Source organism: Danio aesculapii, chromosome 9, assembly GCF_903798145.1.
Source record: "Danio aesculapii chromosome 9, fDanAes4.1, whole genome shotgun sequence".
In the NCBI taxonomy this organism is placed as follows: Eukaryota; Metazoa; Chordata; class Actinopteri; order Cypriniformes; family Danionidae; genus Danio; species Danio aesculapii.
This window is the reverse complement of record NC_079443.1, coordinates 27,163,175-27,186,432: the sequence shown is the minus strand read 5'-3', so window position 1 is coordinate 27,186,432 and position 23,258 is coordinate 27,163,175. Positions and strand designations below refer to the sequence as shown.

At 33.4% G+C, this 23,258-nt stretch overlaps 1 protein-coding gene across 1 annotated transcript in view; it reads left to right on the top strand.

The window, feature by feature from the left end:
• arhgap15 (Rho GTPase activating protein 15) overlaps window positions 1–23,258 on the top strand; it is a 67,421-nt gene that overhangs the window by 18,302 nt on the left and 25,861 nt on the right. Inside the window, exons 7-12 of the mRNA XM_056465519.1 lie at window positions 7,656–7,754; window positions 8,000–8,138; window positions 10,961–11,083; window positions 16,722–16,820; window positions 16,919–16,996; window positions 17,294–17,428. Of these exons, the coding sequence (XP_056321494.1) occupies window positions 7,656–7,754; window positions 8,000–8,138; window positions 10,961–11,083; window positions 16,722–16,820; window positions 16,919–16,996; window positions 17,294–17,428 (673 nt within the window). The remainder of the gene's footprint in view (window positions 1–7,655; window positions 7,755–7,999; window positions 8,139–10,960; window positions 11,084–16,721; window positions 16,821–16,918; window positions 16,997–17,293; window positions 17,429–23,258) is intronic.

Below are 23,258 nucleotides of genomic sequence, written 5' to 3'. Positions count from 1 at the left end.
CCAGTGCAAAACGAATAATTAAACAAATCCATCCTCAAAAACTGGGCAGAAAAAGCAACAATTAGAAAGCAGTTTGCAGCATCTGGAATGAAGCCAGCGGTGGTCATTGCATGTTTATAGGCGCAGTGATGAAGAGCATGTGGTTTGTGTCCATTCGTCTTCTCCTGAACTGTCCACAGAAGTGAAGATCTTTGGCCAGGCTCTGTCAGATCTCGTATCTCAGGCACGCGGCAGCTTTCAGGCATGTTTACTGTAGATGATGACAGGCTGACAGGCCTATAGTGAGTAGCTGAGACGTGACTCTTCCAATGGCTTGCCTTGAAGGACCGCTAAGTATCTTGCTTTTGAAAGGACACGTTGCAGAATTGAGCTAATGAAGGGGTGCATTGTGTATTTACTAAGTGTTGTTCGGATTGTCACTCATTGTTGTTCATGTAAACAGTCCTAACCTGACTATTACACTACTGGGGCATTGCAACTGGACTTTGCTGTGATTTCTATCAAAGTATATCTGATTCAGAGGATGTCAGATTGTAGGCTCAAGGCATAGAGTATTTAGTTGTTTGTCATTTGTATATAAAAAATACAACTGGAAGTTTTAATTATTAAAAGTACTGTACTTTTAAATTCTGACATTGTTTCTTTGTCTCAAGATGACTGAAATTTGATTCATTTCGATGGCATGTCCACTTATTTACAACTCTTTTCAGTTTCTTACTAGTTGATTTGCTTTTTATTTTATCACAGTGTTTTTCCATCACATCTCAAATGTCCAATATGCTTATTTATAGCCTTCTGTGATCTGAAATCTAATATAAAACAATTTGAAAGATAAAATAGCTGACTCCCTACTAAGAGAAAGTTCTTTTTGTTTTGCTTTTTTTTTTTTGTATTTTTATGTATCCTAATTATGAATACATAAAAAAACTATCTAAAATATCCATAAAATATTTGTTAAAGTTTTTTTTTGTTTATCCTTTTGTAACAGACAAAATTACAGGCCCTATAAAATCTATCACTAAAATGTATCACCCCCACCCAAATGGTTGTCTGCTTGTTTATTACTTTCTTATCATGTTGATTTTTAAAAAAACATTTTTTTCCCTTTTAATATTTTTCTTAACTCCATTTTATTTATTTATTTTATTCATCAAAACCTTTATTTTTACTCTCTATTTCAAGAGTCCCCCGGACTTTTTAGGTTTAAAATTTATTTGCAGTCCAATTATGTGAAGCCATTATTACTTCGAAATAAACAATGATTAATGAGCTATTAATTCATTTATTTCAATAATAATAATAATAATAATAATAATAATAATAATAATAATAATAATAATAATAATAGTAGTAATAATAACAACAACAACAATAATAATAATAATAACACGCTACGTTTTTGCCATAACAACGGCATTAACTAATTGAAGAGTTTATATGCAAAAACCTCTAAATGCCATCTGAAATTTTCTTTTAAAATGAGATTTTTTATCAAGCTCCTAAGTGTAGGTTCATTAAGGTCACTTTTATGGCAGAAAAGTAAGTTATTTTCATGGTCTTTAAAGTAAAATAACTCAACATACACAAAGGAGGCAAGTTTTCAGAATTTTCAGATGAAATTTCAGACGGCACTTAGAAGTTTTTGCATCTGAACTCTTTCTGAACTCAATTCTGTTTTCACAAAAATCACAGAAACTATAGGGCTCTTATGGTGGAAATGATAAAAAGTGTGCACATTTTGATATTAAAATCAATTCATGGAGGCAATTTAAAATATGTCAGACTATTGTAGATTTTAAAAAACATATCAAGTAAATATATAGAATATAACTAAAAAAATTGTCAGAAGGCAGAAAAGGCATAATGAAAATGTCAAAACTTCAAATTAAAACCTATTTCAATAAAAATCTTCTCCTGAGTCCAGTAGAAAAAAGATTTATGTATTTTCAAGCGCTCAAATATAAAATATATTCCTGCACGTCTAAGCTTGCGACCACGTAATCTTCTTCTTTAAGTCCACTTTGCAAAGGAGTTGAAGGAAAGGTATTTGCTTGCTCTCAAAGCTGCTTACATAGTATTGTGCATTAATTTCAGTGTTCAAAACAAAATATACTTTATATTTGGTAATAATCGCAGGGTGAACGGAAGGATTTGAGATTCAGACAGCAGATTACAAAAGGAGATTAGAGCCGCGAAATGACTCTCTCCGAGAAAGAACATACGATTTAGCACATCTCAAGACAAAGAGTTATTGCCCAGGAAAAATAAAGACTTTCCTTTCATTTAGGAGGGTTATGACCCACTGTCAGGCAAAACACTTTGTGTAACAGTATACTGGACTTAAATGACCTTGTGACATCTTTACAGTTTGACAACTAATCCCGTTCTCTTCATTAATATTAATAATTATTGTGTTATTTCTCACTTCAATTTCCAGTTGTGGAAGATTTTGTTTTTGCATGTTACCTCTCATGATTTTAATCAAACACACTCACTCATTTAGTATTGCATTTTGATGAATGCATGCTACAGAAACAGTATTTCCTGCTCCTAAATCATTTTACAGACATTTTATTTATGCTCTGTTGTTAATAATGTTTTTACTCCAGCTTAGCCATCGAATGAAACAGTGCGCATGAGAAAGCAGGATGGAAAGGCAGTGCATCTTCCTCGGTTTCCTCTGATTTTGCTTTTGTTTTCTCTGGGAAGCCGATAGCTCTCTCTGCCAGACTCATCTCAGGAGTTGTGGAAAATTGGAGATAATTAACCCTACTATCAAATGCGCTTCAAAGTTGAGTTGTGTCTTTATGTAGCTTTCAAATTAATGTTTAATTTAACAGCAAAACACAAATGTTAAGTCACAAATGGCATTCTGGTCTTTGTACCGCTCTGCGTAATTAAACATTAATGAAGAGTCAAAGTGAGAGCCCAGATATTCAAATTCCTCCTCATTAAACAGTGTGATTAAAAGCGTAGTGCTTTTATGTTATACACTTTCTTATTACCACTCGCAAAAAAAAAAAAAAAAAGAAAAAACACAAAACTTTCCCCTAGTCCCAGTTTTCCAATCAGCTCCTCTGTGGCTTTGCCATTTTCCTGACCAATAATAGTCTTTCAAACCCTTTATATACTATATATATATATATATATATATATATATATATATATATATATATATATATATATATATATATATATATATATATATATATATATATATATATATATATATATACATATATATATATATAATATTGCTGAAAATAGATTGGCGGCTAAAATGCTATCTGTGGCCTTTACACAAAAACAAATGGGGCAGGTAAAACACTGAAGGGTTAACTATGAAAACACCAATGTTAAACACAGGGCAGTTATATTATGCTGGTTAATATCATACTGTAAATCTGCCTTTTTCAATTTAATTTAATATGTATATATATATATATATATATATATATATATATATATATATATATATATATATATATATATATATATATATATATATATATATATATATATATATATATATATATAAAATATATACATACAGTTGAAGTCAGAATTATTCGCCACCCTGTTATCTGTTATCTTCGCCATGATGACAGTACATAATATTTTTCTAGATATTTTTCAAGACACTTCTATACAGCTTGAAGTGACATTTAAATGCTTTACTAGGTTAATTAGGTTAACTAGGCAGGTTAGGGAAATTAGGCAAGCTATTGTATTATGATGGTTTTTTCTGTAGACAGTCGAAAAAATATAAAGCTTAATGGGGCTAATAATTTTGACCTTAAAATGTTTTTTTTTATTTTATTTTTTTTATAAAAAACTGCTTTTATTCTAGCTGAAATAAAACAAATAAGACTTTCTAAGAAAAAATATTATCAGACATACTGTGTAAATTTCCTTGCTCTGTTAAACGTCATTTGGGAAATATTTAAAAAAGACTAAGTTGAAGTCAGAATAATTATATATATATATTATTATTTTTTTTTTTTTCAGTCTTTCTGCTTTAAAATTTCATATTTAATTTAATATGTTATTTGCACTTTAACTGTAATTAAATTTATATTAGTTCTCAAAACTTATTTATTTATTTATTTTTTTAAAAGGTTACCAGAACAATTGTAATTAAGGTAAAAAGGTCACACTTAATAATAAGGTTCATTTGTTAATTTACTAACATGAACTAATAATGAACAACACTTGTACAGCATTTATTAATCATAATTCAACATTTACTAAATATTATTAACATTCAAGTTCATGCTTGTTAACATTAGTTAATGCACCATGAATTAACATGAATTAACAATGAGCAACTGTATTTTAATTAACTAACGTTAACTAACATGAACAAATACTGTAGTAAATGTACTGTTCATTGTTTGTTCATGTTAGTAAATGCATTAACATTATCTAATAGAGTGCTCAGCATAATTGAGGACACCCCATTTTGAAAATGAATATTTTTTTGCATTTCCCAGTAAATATATGCAATTGTGTTTTGGTAAAACAGATTTATTAAACAGATATGTTTTATAAAATAATATTTAAGTCCCCAAACATATTTAGAAGTTGAAAGATAATACAATTAAATTCAAGCAAAATATTGAAAATAACATTACAACCTACAAAATTTCTGCAAAATTTTTCTTTTTTTTGCTTCTCTTGATTTTTCCTCTTTTTTAAATTTGTATTTAACATTTTTCTATAACATATAAATGTGGGTGTACGAGTTTTTGGACCGTTATCGTAAGTTATTTTGTTAGATAGGCTCCAGATTTGGCTTCAGTACTGACTAATCTAATGTATCTGCACAAATATAATATTGTATAGCTTCCTATTAAAAATATGAATTTTAAAGATAGATTTGTGAGGGGTGTACTTATATATGCTGAGCACTGTACAACCTTATTGTAAAGTGTTACCGGTAAAAAAACAACACTCAACATTAATATAAAATAGACAAAAAAAAATTTACACAGCTGTCCGTCAATGACTTATTACATGTGTACTAATAAGGATATATAGATAAATAATAATAATAATAATAATAATAATAATAATAATAATAATAATAATAATAATAATAATAATAATAATAATAATAATAATAATAATAATAATAAAACTTCAAATAAACACAGATGATCAAACCATAAACTACTGCAAACTATTAATGAAAACTACAGCAGCTCTTTGAAGATACTAAAACACAACACCGAGGAGGAGAAGAAGAAAGAATATGAATTTGGAAGAAAACATGCAGCATTAAGCCAAGTATAAAATGTTCAAGGTTTGTTGTAAGCTGCATAACAGCATTAACGTCCTGTCGAAATATATGCGCATATACAGACATTGGCATCATATCTGTGGGCTCTGCTTTTGCATGGACATGACCACATGCAGAGATGAAACATGGCATAAATTACAAGAGCTTGATTGTAGGAAGGTACTGGTGAATACAGTTGGAAAGATGATTATCATTTTTCAAAAACAGAGCGGACAGATCTCATGAGTCATCAGCTAATCTTCGCCGAATCAAAGACCAATGCGGCGTTTGCTTCAGAAACAGCTTGATTTACAGGATGAGCCTATTTTGTACGACATATAAAATGTGTTTCAGTTTAACTTAATCGAGCTTTGGTGTTGAATTTATTAAAGCTGGTTTGGCTTTGAAAGACTATTTGAATTATTTGATACATCGCGTGCTGGGTTGTGAAACATTATCGCTTTTTTCTTTTTCCCAATCAAAGTCGCCAATACGTCAGTGGGCTCATTTAATCTCAAATGTCCGAAAAAGAACAAAAAACAATGTCACATGCATAAAATATCTGTCAAATCCGCATAAAAGGACTCTTCACACGTTATTTGACAGCCAAACCAGAAAAAGATCTGAAACTGCCATTTGAAAGTTTCTGATGACCTGCAGCACAAATATACTTCATTAAAGCGGATCTGTTTCTCCCAATGAAGACTCCAACAAGTCCGGCGCTCTACAAACTCTGCCTGTCATGTCCGCAGGCGGCCTTCAGGAAAGAAGGAGCTTCAGAACAAACATGCTCTCTCCGATGTTCAACTGGGGAGAATAGAGGGATGCTAAACGCACTCTGACAAGAATTGTGCCTCTAACCATTCCCTCTGCATTCACTCCATCCCTAAAGAGACTGCTTGATTCCCCCTGCCACCCTCTCTCAGAGTCAAGAAAAGTCTGTTTTAAACGGCCACAAACTTTGGATGTGGATGTGGACTGACTGTTGTGCGTTCTGTGATCCGGCTTGGTATTTTTGGAGACTGACCGTTCTAAAATGATTTTGAAACATGCAGTGTCAGGTCCCTTTAAAATAACAAGAATCTGCTCTGCGCGACGCTATTTGACAATTCTGACCTTAGCGTTGGTGTTTGCTCGCGTTTTTCCTGGGAAAAGCTTTTATTCTTTGCGACTGTGCCATGGGATGTTATGGCAATCTGCAGTAATAAGTGTAATGTTTGGTCAGGTATCAAACTAATAGCTTGTCAAGGCTCATTGCACGTCTTATTGTCTTTTTGTTTGTGTAATTGTGACTAAAACTTTTCCTTGTACTGTCAATGGTAAATACACAGTTTCTGTTTAATACTTTTTTAAGGATTCTTTGATAAATTGCAAAATTGTTCATTTATTGATTTTCCTTCGGCTTAGTCTCTATGTCAGAGGTCGCCACAGGGGAATGAACTGCCTGCAAAATTTTTCATTATTTCGTTGTGTTTTGAATTTTGCATTGCATCTTGTTTTTGTTTGGCTTAATGAAATGAACGTCTCCTTTTATTTCATTTTATTTTATTTTATTTTAAAAATAAGTAGAAATGATGAACAACATTTATTAAAAAGTAGAATTCTAATATGCACACTATATTAATATACAATATTAAATGCAAAAAGATCCTAATAAAATAAAATAAAAAATGATAACATTTATTTTTCTTTAATAAAATATTTTTTGTGTTTTGAAATTTGCATTGCATTGCACCTTTTTTGGCTTAATGAAATGAACTTACCCTTAATTTAATTTAATTTAATTTAATTTAATTTAATTTAATTTAATTTAATTTAATTTAATTTAATTTAATTTAATTTAATTTAATTTAATTTAATTTAATTTAATTTAATTTAATTTAATATTTTAAACAAGCAGTTTCTGTTTAATATTTTTTTGTGGAAGCTATGCAAATTTTTCAGGATTCTTTGATAAATTGCTACTTATTAAAAGTAGAATTCTAATATGCACACTAAAAAAAATATATTATTAAATGCAAAAATCTGTCCTAATAAAATTAAAAATGTATAATATTTATTTTTTTTGCTTAATGGAAATGCACATCCACTTTATTTTATTTTATTTTATTTTATTTTTTTATTTATTTTTGTACTGTGTCTATGCTAAGTTTATAGGCAACAATTGTACAAACAAAACATAAGAAAACAAAAGAGATTATAATAAATTCTGTGCATAAATGGACAAAAATGCAAACTCATTATGAAAAATATATATATATACACATATATATATATATTGCCTTATTTAAGCACAGGTTTGTTACTGACGGGAAACTGTAATGTTCTTAAATGGCACTGTTTGACATTTGTTTCAATCTTTTTCTACCACCAGATAACCACCCCGACTGGTCATGAGTTTCTGCTGCAGGCAGACCACTTTCCAACCATCTCTAAATGGCATGATGCCATTAAGAAAGCGGTGGACAGCCTGGTAAACCATTTCATAAAAGACAAACTACATTTTTACATCATCATACACTCATTGTTGAACTATTATATTATTTAAAGCGCTATATTTTAAAACATGACTGTAATCAGAACGGTCTAGGTAAATACTTGCTTAAAAACATTAATATCAAAGCATGAAACGCTGGGATAAATACTTTAAAAAGCAATATTTCTGGATGTTATTTCAGCATGTACCTGATGAATGTTTTATGTGATGTTGTGGTGTAGTCAAGTGGATCTGGAGGCCAGAGCTGTGGTAGAGTGGCTCTACACCGATCCAACAGCACAGAATGCCTGTCCAGACCAACCTGTGAAAGCTCCAAACCCAAACCAAAAGAGACCAAATCTGAACACAGACGCTCCATCAGTGAGTAACACGTGTGTGTGTGTGTGTGCGTGCGTGTGTGTGTGTGTGTGAGAGAGATGGAGAGGTGAGAACTGGCAATCAACACAGAGAGTTCAGAAACAGTGAGAGTGTCAGGGTTGCAGCCTCGCTTCACCACTGTTTAATATCCACATTAATGAGTTTAACAGTACAGATGATACTGTCTGATCACAGGCTGTCTCACCAAATCAGATTTAGGTCAGGTTTTACACTAAGATCAAAAGAGATTGTAAAATTGTTACATTAATCATATTTAAGTATGCTAATAATATTAATGTATTAAATAAATGTTTTTTTTTTAAATAAGATTTCAATATTAGTAGCATTTAATACCTTTCTGCCATACAGTATGTCACTTCTAATGATAGTTGATTATTTGAAACCGAAACTCAACTGCTGTACTAAATGTACTGTGTACATACTGGTCTTTGTGCCACTAAACAACCACAATTATATTTGTAGCACTATACAACTAAAATGTAAAATATAATTTCTTTTGAGCTTATTTATTTATTGTTGACTATTCAGGATGATTATTTTGGCATTGTTTATTAATGTCAATTAAGCAGAAATGTCAGAAAACTAAATCTAGTTAACATTAAATATATAAAAATAAAAAATCTAATAATTAAGAAATCTCAAAAGCAAAATGAGTGAAGTGAACAATATTTGTTTATTATTTTTATAACTCTTATAATGCATTAGTGTACATAACTCACGGTGAATAACTTTCTAACATCTTAATCAAATCTCTCAATTAAATTCTTGTTTTACTTAAACACGAACATTAGTTTTGCTGTCTTACAGGTAAATTATACTGCATACACTCATACATAAACACTTATAATAATTTATAATGATAGCCTTACTGTGATTTTTTTTTCTGTTTTAAATATTTCCCAAATGATGTTTAACAGAGCAAGGAATTTTTCACAGTATTTCCTATAATCTTCTGGCATTATTTAGGCTAGAATAAAAGCAGTTTTATTTTTTTAATTAATATATATTTTTTTATCAATATTAAGCAATATTTATTTTTTGATTGTCTACATAACAAATTCTTGTTATACAATTATTTCCCTAATTACCCTAACTTGCTTGGTTAACCTAATTAACGTAGTTAAGTCATTAAACCAAGATAGGCTCATTCTGAAATCGTAGCCCTATATACGTTTCTAGATTTATTTAGCCAGAAGAATGAATGGCTGCATTTTGTTTTTAAAATGAACGCTATGGGGCAGCATGATGTGATGTACGATTCGCAATTACCAGCTGACTGCTTACCTCCGTATGGACGCCTTTCCTACTGTTACCAGTTTGTCCATTTAGTTCGCCATGTACGTTAGTGGATTTGGGCGCAGAGAGGAACGGTTCCAGAAAGTAGATAAGAAAAAACAGAAGCCAAAAAGTAAAATAAACAAACAAATAACAGGGTGAGAATGTGGTAAAATCTGGAAACGTGGTAAAAATCAGGCAGGGGCTTGTCTTTTTCTGGATTGCTTTTGAAAATTGTCAGTTGGGTTTAGTGAAGTGGGTGGGCGGGTCAATCTGTGCTTTTGAAAGTACAATTGGTTGGATTTAGGGAAGGAGGAGGGTGGGTCAGTTGATCGATCAGTCAGTCAGTCATTTAGTTATCGACAGTCAGTCAACAGCAGCCTCTGGTGGATTTACGAGAGAACAGCAGGCATGAATGGCATTCGTGAGAGAAATTTGAGATCTGAAAAAGTGTACACAGCAGCCTCTTGTGGATTCGCGAAAACATACACTGCAAAAAACGTAGCTCCTGGGAAATATTTCGCAATCTCCAGAAATGTATATAGTGGTACGTTTTCAGAATGAGCCTGGGTTGCATTAAATTGCACTTTAAGCTAAATACTAGTATCTTGAAAAATATCTAGTAAATAATAATGTACTACCATCATGCCAAAGATAAAATAAATCAGTTATTAGAAATCAGTTAACAAAACTATTATGCTTAGAAATGTGTTGAAAAAATATTTCCTTTAAACAGAAATATAATATTTATATGAAAATATATAATGGTCCTAAAATAGTCTTCATTATTTCAAGCATACATAATTTCAAGTGAAATCTCACCTAGACCTTTGTATGAATCACGCTTGCAAGTCACTGTTTTTTTCATCTTCCTCTGTGGTCACAGGAACAGGAAACGCAGCATCACCTTGACCACATGCAGTTTTATAGTGTATCTGAACATCCGCAACTGCAACAACACGTAACGAATGTAACAAAATACAGACACCTTAGCACGTCTCGTAACTTCACTTACCATGTGAGACAAAGCTGAATTTCACACAATAAATACGACATCTCTAAACACCATTAGGATGTTATGAGTAAGATGGAGTCGGTCTGCTCTCTGTCAATCATTATTATAAACTACAAGCTGCGAGCGCTTCTGTCATTGGTAATTGCAGCATTTTCTGCCCTGAATGAGTATCAAAGAGAATTCATATACTACTGTACCGAATACTGGACACTAGCTACGAGCTCTCGCTAGTCACATACTAATCACCGGACTTGTCAAGAGGCTGTAATATTGACATTTACATTGGCCGGAATCAATAAATAAATGCTGTGAAATGAGATATTTACGCAGACTGGAGAATATTTCAGCAGAAGTAGTTATGTATATATTTTTTTCCGCTGTGCTTTTGAACAATGTGGAGAAAGGAGACACTCTTATTTGCATGAGGAGGACTTGCACAAAGACAGCCTCAAAAGAATGTGGTGAGTGTTCAGTGACAACATTGTTCCTGTGTCTCCTCTGATCCCCCGCACAGTGTTCAAGCTGAATTACAGCGCCTCAGACAGCGCCGACAAGAATGGAGTAAAGAACAGACTGAAGAAGTTCATCTCCAGACGGCCCTCTATGAAAACGCTACAGGAGAAAGGCATTATTAAAGGTGAAACATCCAGCCGTGTGCACTCCTCACATTAATGCAATGCTCACTGCCAACTTTCAGATAAAAAAGAATCCAATAATTCTTAAGGCTGGTTCATATTATGAAGATATAGTTTAACAAAGATGATGTAACTAAAATCATTTTCATATTTATTTGTTTCTAGCTAATAATTATTTAGAAACAGAATAAATTAAATTAAAAGCAGAAAACATCCTGCTCAAACATTAAAAACAGCAAATAACACAACTGAAGTGCACACACAGTAATAAATCGTTATGCAGTTACTGCTATACAGTGCTCAGCATAATTGAGTACACTCCATTTTGAAGATGAATATTTGTATCCATTTCTCAGTGAATATAGGCAATGTATTTTAGTGAATTTAAACAAAACAGATTTATTAAACAGATATGTTTATTAAAATAATATTTTAGTCACCAAACAAATTTAGAATTTGAAAAATAATATATTTAATTTTCAAGCAAAATATATATATAAAAAAATTACAACCTACAAAATTTAAACAAATTTTTTCTTTCTTTCTTTTTTTTGCTTGTCTTGATTTTTCCTCTTTTAAAATTTTATATTTATTATTTTTCTATAATATATAAATTTGGGTGTAAGTTATTTTGTTAGATAAGCTCCAGATTTGGCTTCAGTTCTGACAAATCTAATGTATATGCACAAATATAATATTGTATAGCTTCCTATTAAAAATATGAATTTAAAAATTAGACTTGTGAGAGGTGTACTTATAGATGCTGAGCACTGTAGTTAGCATTATTGGTGTGAATTAGCCTTAATGATAATGATGAAGATATGTTTTTAAAAATCTTAATTAAAGATAACAACAGATTATCCAATCATAACTGCAACAAAAACTGAAATCAATTTCAGAGAGTTTATATATATATTTTCCTCTTATGAATAAGAAAAACAATAACAGCTTATCAGAAACATTGACAGCCAATCAGCCAATCACAGTTGAGAACCAGGTTACCATACTCAGCACCATAAATGCACTATGCATGTAACTGTACTATGCACCGGGTTTTGGGTGGCGGCTACAATCGGATACTTTAACAAAGTTGGCGATCTGAGGGTTATACAGACTGTACCAAAAAGCTGAGGAAATTTATCAGTGTGGGAAGAAACACTAGCTGTGCATATACCCTATACCACAACAAATAATGGTCCAGTTTAATGACTAAGTGACTGAGTTTGGAATCATGGGAGTTGTCATCTTCATTGGATCCTAATGGACTCCGAACTGGAGAACTCATGGATGAGATAAAGTATTCAAAACTCATTATCATGGTTGTATAAAGTAGAGCAAGGGTGAGAGCCATTGAATCGAAACAAGATGGCAAAGCAATTGTTGTTGAGAGTGGAGCATGATACGGCATTAAAGCAGTGGAGCTTTTATTATGACACAGTTGACCAGTTCTTTCAAAGGAAATCATGTGGGAAGAATCAGCTCTGTTTTTTCATACTAAACATATTTTATGGTTCTGTTATAAAAATGTTCTGTGTGGTCTAATAAAAGGCACAACATATTAAAGTGCCTTTGGCATTTCCACGTTTTATATAAATGAAAAGCAGAAACTGAGGGTGTGACATCATTAGCATGATGACACAATGACACGGACACTAGTTAAAATTGCTTATTTATCTGGATTTGAGCATTTTTTAAAACCTTTGGGATCATTTAAGTACAGCAAAAAATACTGTATATATACTGTATAACACTGTTCTTGTAACGTAAGGACGCTGACAATGGAGGTGAGGATCCATGTGCAGTACTTTAATAATAAGAGTAGTCAGACAGGCAATGGTCAAAACAGCAATGGTCAAAACAGTCAAAAGAGTAAAACAGAAGGGTAAAGGTAAACCAAAATACGTGGTCAGAGTACAGGCAAAATATCAGGCTAGGTAGCAAAGAATCAAAATTATTAAACAAAGCAAGGATCGAAATGCCGACAAGACAAACATGGAAGAACGCTTTGTAGTGTTGCAGGGTTAAACAAGACTCAGCAATGTGTGTTGCAAAGAATGTCTTTATAGTCCAGTTCATGATTTACAGATGAGCTGTCTGTGTGTGTGTCATCATCAGTGATTTGGAACAGGTGTGTGTGAACAGGTAAAATGGGATTTGTAGTTTTCCAGTGGTATGTATGGACTAGATCGCTGGTGATTGTGACAGTTCTAGTAGCTTTTGGATATTTTGACACAAAAATCTTAAATATTATTACCTATAAATACATTCTTGCTGTGGATAGTTATGATTACCGTAGTTATACTTTAAAACAGAGATGCCCAAACCTTTGATTTATTGTTTCTTAATTTAATTGCTGATCTACCAAAAAAGCAACTGAAATTAAATGATTCAATGAAATGTTGTAAATGGGCCAGTCTTTTAAAATGTAAATACTGTCACTTTACGTACAGTACATCTGACATCTATGACCATATCAAAGTAAAGGCAGGTGCAGCTCAACTAGTGTATTCAACATTGAGCTCCATTGTGTTATAAATTGAATTGTTTATGTTTTTACGGTAATAAGTTCATTATAAAATGTTAAAAACGATACTGAATTAGATATTAAATACAATTTAAAGCAACGTTATGTATTTTTTTATATTATCAAATAAATGAGGAAATTCCTCTTGGCAAATTTAATGTAATACACTTTGGTATATATTTAGCCCACAACCCTCAATCAAGTTTAGTTTATAGGAAGAAGGTTGGTCACCCCTGCTTTAAAAGAACACAATAGCAAAATCAGCAAAAACTCAGATGAACGATAAACTCATTGACAGCCAATCAGAATTCACCAAGTGCAAAAACATTTAAATTGGCACACAACAAAACTGCAGTGTGCAGACAAACCAAAGGTTATGCCTTGGTGTGGGCGCTTATATAGTTATCATTATAGTTATTGTTACACAATCCTTGGTGTGAAAGGGCCGTTATTCATTTAACAACTTTTCCCAGTTGTAGACCAGTTAATAGTCATAATTACATGCTACATAATTACAGGTTACATATTACACGATGACATATGAATGTGCAATCTTAGGACATTAGTTTATTTTGGCTCTGCATGTTTCCATATTAAACAAAACTGTGACCCAGTTTAAAAAAAAAAGGAAGCAAGACTTTCTTTTTCCTTTATACATTATACCAGCTCAACAAGCAGTCCCTGATGCGAATTCCTAAAGACTGTAACTAATTTATTCCATTCATGCCATATACCAAACATAACATTAAAGGATATTTTAAGCATACTTGGAACCCTGGCATGAAGGTAATGATATCTTTAATTTCCTCTGGTGTCAGAAAAGACCCTTTAATGTAGTATCTGTGGGGGTAAATGGGAGATCAAAGAGGACAATATTGAAGGAATGAATAAAACTACTGTGGATTAAATGGGGTAGCGCAGGTGGCCCCAAACACAGCTATCTCTGGCACAGCTCCAAGGCAAGCTAGCCCGCTAAACATCCATCTCAAAATTAGGATCCTTCCATATTGTGCCAGTGCTTTTTAATAGTCATTTATTTAGAAATGCCCCTCCTGCCTGATATTTCTCTGAATGCGCATTTGTATGCAAAGGTGGCTTGCTCGCAGTCATTTATGCATTTAGCACATCTCCACTTCCCCCTCGCTCCTCGCGGGTGCCGAAATGAGAGCAGGACATCTTTGATGTTCCAGAAGCCTCTGGGATGGTTCGCCCGGGCCTATATGAACTCAAAGAGCCACATGATGAGGACACTTACACCTCTGTGCCGACAACTGTGGTTTTGCTCATTATGGAGCGTTCTGATCTTTTGTGGGCCGTCTTTGAAAACACGATGGCCCCAAAAACATTATACTATGCAGAAGTTCCTGGGTCATGCAGTACATTATAATGCCCGTGGTGGCGTGTCCTTTAATAAGCAGGACCGCTGAGGATGCCTTAATCTGTAATTATTTTTTAAAGCAGGGTGTAACTAGTCATTGCTTTTATCAAGCTTTTTAACTGTCAATCATAACTCAAATTAATTGCATAAAATGCAGAATGATTAACCACATATATTTATTTGTTGTTGATCTTTGGTTTGTTCAAAAACAGACTCATTAACTGGCGCATCACTAAATTTGTCAGTGTTTTCAGTGACCAAAAAGCTGTTTAATACATTGGGGTTTGTTTATCAATTGTACCAAATTAACACATTGACAACTTTACTATTAATAATGATAACAAAACATTATTGTTATTATTATTACTAGTTATTAATTTCTTCCTCTCTTTTTAGTATTGTATTAGTACTGTTAATTATTGATTTATGATTAATGATGCTAATATATCTACTATTACAATAATTACTGTGCTCAAATTGCTTTGTTTACTTAAGTGATTAGGTTCACAGTACTCATTAGGATTAGGTTTTTTTTACTCAAATGGTTTGTTGCAATCGGTTTCCTCAAATGGTTTGTGTTACCTTAACCTTTTGGGTTTTACAGTGTAGGTTTAGGTTTTGTGTGAGATTAGGAAGGTAGAAAAAAGATAATAATAATATTACATTTTATTTGTAGTGCGCTTTTCTCAGACCCAAAGCGTTATAAGGCATACAAGGCAAACAGTATGAAAGCAGAACAATATAAAACAGTAAAAACACCACAATAAGACAATAAAATAAAAGTGAATGATTTAATTGACAAAAATAATCAATCTAAGTTAAAAGCAACGGTAAAAAGGTGAGTCTTGAGAAAAAAACAGTCCAGAGATGCATTCCTGATGCTGATGGGTAGACTATTCCATAGCTTAGGCGCACTGTACGAAAAAGCTCTAACACCCATGGTCTTCAGTTTACAACGTGGCTGATACAGCATAAGTCCAAATGAAGAACGAAGACTGCTGGTGGGAGTTACCAGGTCACAAATTTAGTCAGGTACTAGCCCTTGCACTGCTTTATATGTTAAAATGAGGGTCTTAAAAGCAATACATGATTAACAGGAAGCCAGTTAAGTTGCTGAAGTAAAGGGGTGATTTGGTGGTGTGAGACGTTTGTCAAAACCTGTACAGTGGAATTTTAAAGATACTGTAAATGATCATACTGTATAAATACTAGGAAATAGAGGCAGGTAATTCAATTCATGTTTATTTCTATAGCACTTTTAGAATGTAGATTGTGTCAAAGCTGCTTAACATTGAAGTTCTGGTAAACTGAAACTGTAAGTATGTTTTTTTAGAGTTGAAGTTCAGTTTAGTTTAGTTCAGTGTGGTTTAATTTTCACTGCTGAAAATCCAAACATTAAAAACCAATTCCGTTGACTTGCAGCTTCACAAGTCCCAACTGAACAAGCCAATGGTGAGAGAAAATGAGAGAAACCAAGCTCATTTGGGAATGACCATTTCTCTTCTGACCAAATAGTAATATAGTAATAAGGCAATATTAATAGTGTGAATTGTTACATATACTGAATTGTTACCATGATTATTATTAATTTACTATACTACTGCTTATTACATTGTTCTTAAAATATCAAAAATGAGTACTGTATTACTATATTAAAGGTAACAATTTATATTAATTGCTGTTGATGATATCAATGATAAATGCTTGTAAAAATTCTCAATGACATATTTATGTACAGACCGAGTGTTTGGTTGCCACATGCTGACCCTGTGCGACAGAGAAAAGACCACGGTGCCCAAATTTGTCAAGTTGTGTGTGGAGGAAGTCGAAAAGCGAGGTATGTCCTAAAACTATGATCATTTAAAAAGAAATAACAGTCATTTCATCACACGCCTGGCTGACTGACTGACAGATGTCTTTACTCTGTCCTCACAGGCCTGGAGGCTGATGGGATATACAGGGTGAGCGGCAATTTGGCTATTATCCAGAAACTACGCTTCCTAGTAGACCAAGGTAAGCTTAATCTTCAGCGATTGGTTTCATCTAAAGGACACATTATCGTTTTAGCTCTACAGGCCAGGCTGAAAGGTATAAACTGCTTGGTTTGTATTAGGCGCCACAAATTGTTTGATAAGGATTTTCACTGCCATTTTGATATGCAATGAAATGCAGGCAGAACAAGAGAATGCTCGGCTCTCAAGGGGCATATTAACGTTGACATAATGATTAGCATTTTTTAATTTCCCCATCAAACGACTGTTGTTCTAATTCTCTCTGTTGGCTTCTCTGACTGTGTCTCTCTTTCCCCAGAGGAGGAGCTTGACTTGGGCGACAGCCAATGGGAGGACATCCATGTCATCACCGGAGCGCTAAAGATGTTTTTCCGTGAACTGCCAGAGCCCCTGTTTCCCTTTCGCTTTTTCGACTTGTTTGTGGAAACCATTAGTAAGTACTGAAATCGATAGTGTTATTGCTGCAAATATTTGGAATTAGAACTTTTGGAATGTATTACACGGAACGATTAATTGCTTTGGTGTGAGACTTTTGATTACTCCAAATGTACAGCATACAGCTTCCCCTGTCCCATTCATGGTTTACAGCCTAGTTTGACCCAGTCCTTCTAACTGTAATTAAAGCCACGCATGGCTAAACTGCTCACCACTCTTGGGTTGAGTCGTGCTATTTGGGATTGACCCTCTTAAAGGCATTCTTGCAGATCTGTCAGCCAAAAGGGGTCGCTCTTTGACAGGGAGGTGCTAAGATCAGTCAAACTCTCTTGTTTGGGGAATGGGGGAATTTCTCAGGCCAGAGGGCAAAGTCAGGGCCTGTGGTCCAGACAGAAACTGTCACCAGATCAGCCTTGGTGTCACGTGTAACCTCCCTCCAGCAGCACAGAGCAAACTCTGGGCCTCATCTCGAGCGTCCAGCTGACGCCAGTGTGTTTCTCTTGGGCAATCTACCTTCTCAAAGGCATGTACCTTCTGAAATATATGTATGTACCTTTGTGCTTAAAACAACATTTGTCCTGCACTTTTGTTTTATGGCTCGTTCTGTTTCTGAAGCCCTGTTAGTTTAAAAACAAACACTTTCAGATTAGTGGCCGTGTGAACTGCATAGTGGCGATAAACTATGCACTAAGTCGTATACGGGTGTGTAAATAGAGAGTAAGTATAGAGCAAACAATGAGTGCTGAACACTGTAGGCACAATTGCTGCTTTATGGAGCTAAACATTGTGAACAGGAATGACAGAAGTTTTTTTAAACCTTTTGTGTAAACGGCACTTTAACAGGCAAAGGATTGTGGGCAGCATTTTACTATTATTTTTAAATTGATGTTTCTGTTCAGCGAGAATGAGTTCATTTAATCAAAGCACCATAAAAAACTTCCTTTTCAAATAAATGCTGTTCCTTGTAACATTCAGTTAAAATCAAATAATATCAAAATAAGCTGAACTATTTTTAACTTCCAAACATTTAAGTATATTCTGTTTATTTTGTTGAACACAAAGAACATATATTTTGAAGAGACTGAAAACCATTGACATCCATAGTAGGAAAAAATACATATATAGAATACAATGGTTTGCAGTTTCAAACATTCTTACCATATCTTTTCATTCATTCCAACATAACTTGTTTTGTGGTTAACAGAAGAACGGAGCTCAAACTCATTTGGAACAAGTAGATCAAATGTTTTTGGGTGAACTCTGCCTTTAAGTTCAAAGTGAATAAAAAGTGTATAAATTAATGTAAACAAATTTAGTGTTAAAAGTATTTAGTGTGTAAGTCTTATTTAATATAAATAAATTTAATATCAACGCTTTTATTTTAGTTTAAATTTGTATAAAATTTTTATTTATTTTCTTCTCAAAATTTCAGAGGACTTTTAAACGCCCCCTTGTGGCCCTATAGAATGAACAGACCCCACATATTGATCTCAAAGTTTAGGGTATACTGTACACTACGGCCAATCAAGTTTATTTAATTCACCTACTGTATAGCGCATGTCTTTGGACTGTGGGAAAACTGGAGCACATGGAGAAGACTCAGGCAAACATGGGAAGAACATGCACCTCCACACAGAAATGCCAACTGGCCCAGCCGGGACTCAAACCAGCAACTTTCTTGTTGTGAGGCGACAGTGCTAACCACTGAGCCACCATGTCGCCCTAGGGATGATATTATTTAGCTTATTTATTTGTAATCATAAATTTTATTATTATGTGTTTATTTACTCATTTATTTACATGGATAGTTGGATAAAAATGAAAATTATATCATCATTTACTAATCCTACACTTCTTTCTTCTTTTGAAAACATAATAAGATTTTGAGAAGCGTTGAAAACTGGTAGTTACTGACTCCCATTGTATTGTTTTCCCTTATGGATGAAAAAATAGGTTACCAATATTCTACAAAATTTATATTTTTGTGTATAACAGTAAAAAAAAAGAACGAAAAAGTAACTTAGAAAGGTTTTGAACCACTTGAGGGGAGTAAATAAAGATGATTTGACTATTTAAAAATGTTATGTTCCCAGAATCTTGAGAAATGAACCAGAAGGCCAGTGCGTTTCCTGTAATAAGTGCAGGGATATCATTATGAGCACAGCACCTCAGTATTTCCCCACTGGAAGCAGAAATATGCGTGAGACAGAATGGGAACAGGCCTGGGGTGATGCTGTAATTTGCTAATAAATATTTACTCGTGCCGCATGTAGGCCAGGGTACCGCAAACTGCATGCATCCAATTAATCAGTGGATGAGCCCGATCACTTACAGATAGTGTTTAGACAACTAATTATTACTGTAAAATGCCCTTAATAGCAGGAGGTATAATTAGTCCAACCTGCAACATGTCTCAACAAAACAGAGAGGAAGTAAGAACATACTACTGTACTGCTGCTATTGTAGTATGCAGTGTGCAAACTGTGAATCATTTCAGCAAATATTTTCATTGGGGTAATTTAATCAGATTAATGGGGTGTTATTTTATCTATCTTTATTTATTTACTATCTTAATTGGTTTTTAAAAAATAATTTAAATGTATTTATAATGACTAAACTTGATCTTCCATTGATTTTGTTTTGACTCATTTTAAGCCTGCATTTGATTAATTAAAATACATAAATATATTATATTATATTATATTATATTATATTATATTATATTATATTATATTATATTATATTATATTATATTATATTATATTATATTATATTATATTATATTATATTATTCATTCATTTTCTTTTCGGCTTAGTCCCTTTATTAATCCGGGGTCGCCACAGCGGGATGAACCGCCAACTTATCCAGCACATTTTTACGCAGCAGATGCCCTTCCAGCCACAACCCATCTTTGGGAAACAACCATACACACTCATTCACACTCATACACTACGGACAATTTAGCCTACCCAATTCACCTGTACCGCATGTCTTTGGACTGTGGGGGAAAACGGAGCACCTAGAGGAAACCCACGCGGACGCAGGGAGAACATGCAAACTCCACACAGAAACGCCAACTGACCCAGCCGAGGCTCGAACCAGCGACATTCTTGCTGTGAGGCGACAGCACTACCTACTGCGCCACTGCGTCGCCCACCTCAGTTAATTATATTATATTATATTATATTATATTATATTATATTATGTTATATTATATTATATTACATTATATTATATTATATTATATTATATTATATTATATTATATTATATTATATTATATTATATTATTTTATATTATATTATATTATATTCAGGAAAATAATCCTGTCGTTTATGCACTGTAGACTTTAAAATTGTAATGTGTTGTCACAAAGCCTTGTTTTCTTTATAGTATTTAGGTTACTAAACCCCTCCTCTGTCTGCAACATCGTCATGGTTTAATGAACTTTTCAACTTGTATTATATTCCATTTACTGAAACTGTCCAACATCCTGTTTCATTGATCTCACTAGACCACTGACAGGCATTTCCAGCGAATCTGCTGATATCTGAGCAGCTCATGTCTTCTGTATCGCTCCATCATTACTCTCAAAAGAGGACAACTCCTCTAACCATGGCTGCCCTTTATATGGGTGATATTAACTAAAGGTCTCTGGAATGGCACTTTGGACGAGGATCCATTCAATTAGGACAGTTGCCCAATCACACATGGCATCTGGAAGTCTTTGTGGAAATTAAAGTTATTTAAAGGGACAGTTCACCCAAAAACAAACATTTACTCATCATGTATTCACCCACAAGTGGTTCCAAATTGTAATGAGTTTCTTTTTCTGTTGAACATTGTGCAAAAGAAAATATTTTAAATGTTAGAAACTGCTAGCCACTCAGTAAGTTTACATGGACAACAGTATTCTGATATTAACACAATTAAATCAATACTCTGATTAAGAATCTACCATGTTAACAGCAATTTTTGATTACCATAATCATACTCGAAGTAAACACAAATAAATTAAAATGCTATGTATTTTAGTGACATTACCAAAGTGTAGTTTAGATATGTACACATCTTAATCACATTATTGGCATTGTGTAGGACTTCTTGCCCCATTTTACAAGAGGATACACACAAATACTAATGGCAGTGGCATGGCAGTAGCAGTTTAACAATAAAAAAAGGGTTTTTGAGCATGAATTTGTATCAGCATCATCTGTTTGCATGTATAGCATGACAAATAATTTGTTGCACTTGAAATTTTCGTAAAATAAAAAAAAAAATTAAAACCCCAAAATTGTATATAGTACAATAATGAAGACAATCTGCATGCTAATACAGAAAATTGCAGAGGGAAATTCAAATGCTGTCATGCAGTGACTTCATGATGGATGAAATTTTAATTTTTGCCAACAGAGGGTGCATATTCATAACAAACTAAAGGCTGGTTTATACTTTTGCATTGCGCCGTGACCCATGGTGCATGCCTTGTGCGTAGCCGTGCATTTATAGTTCTGCACGCTGTTTGAGTCACTCTGCAATAACACTTCAGAAACGCTAGCTAGCAGTAGTTATATTCCTCTGTAGCAAGTTTCTTTGTGGGTGTTTTGTTTTTTTTGAACGCTACCTTAATGTACAAGTAGCAAACTTTATTCATAAGATAAACAACAGTTTTCATCTGGAACTCCTTCACGGAACTACACACTTGTAAACACTTGCTCCATCTAACTCGCGGCTCTCAGCACCGCCCACATTCATCACAGCTACCAAGCTGACAAATCACAGAGCTTGGGCTATCTGTCGTTGCGATGTGTAGTTCTATTTTTTTGAGAGGTGTGTGTTAGTGTTGGCGCCTGCCACGGCGAGGGGTATATGACCGCGCGAAGGCTGTGTTATGAGATAATGATGACATTGAGCGAATGCTTTAGGCACGTAATACACCATCAACAAATAGATTTGGTTCAAATAATCTAAATAGCAGCGTTAGCCTATTCAGATAAAACAGTTTGTATGCAAAGGCCGCTAAACGCCACTTGTCTTTGACAGAAAAAGCCACTATATCCCGAGAACCAATCAGAAGATGCGGATCGAATTATATGGGTGAATGACAGCTTCTAAAATTGTCTAAGAGACATCCCCTTGTTGCCCAGTAGGTCCACCTTGTGATATATCTGCTAATGTAAGCTATTTTTTAAAAGATAAATTTAATGCATAAAACTATACATTTATATTAGCCTACTTCATATTACCTATATGTCTAATAAGCTTATTATATTAATGGACAACGCACAGATATTGATCTTTCACAATGTTTTAAACTACAATATTTGAATCTACCAAGCTTAGTTTACCATATACAGGCCTCTACTTGCATTACATCTAAATGTCCAATATCAGAAATGACAACTGATTGTTAAGATTTAATTAATGCAGTTTTAATGTTATTTATTAATGCACTTACTTGACAGATTTCATTCATTAATTTTCCTTCTGCTTTTTCCCTGGTTTACCACAGCTGAATGAACCGCCACTTAATTAACAGATGTATTTTTAATTTTAGGTGGTTTGTGTAATGCGTTTTATGTTTGGAAAATAATTTCTAATGGCATCTTTAGTAATTTTTCAACTAAATACACTGTCTTGTCCCAATAGGTGGATTTAGAGGTTTTTGCAATAAAAGCAGACAGGGATTTAGCTGGTTTTGATGCAAAAGAAAATCTAATTTGTTAAAATCCAAAGAATTGTCTAAAGGGACATTTATGAAAAAAGGTTGTTTTAATTACTAGCTCATAACCTTTTCGTTAAAAATAAAATAAAACTTCTGAGCCTA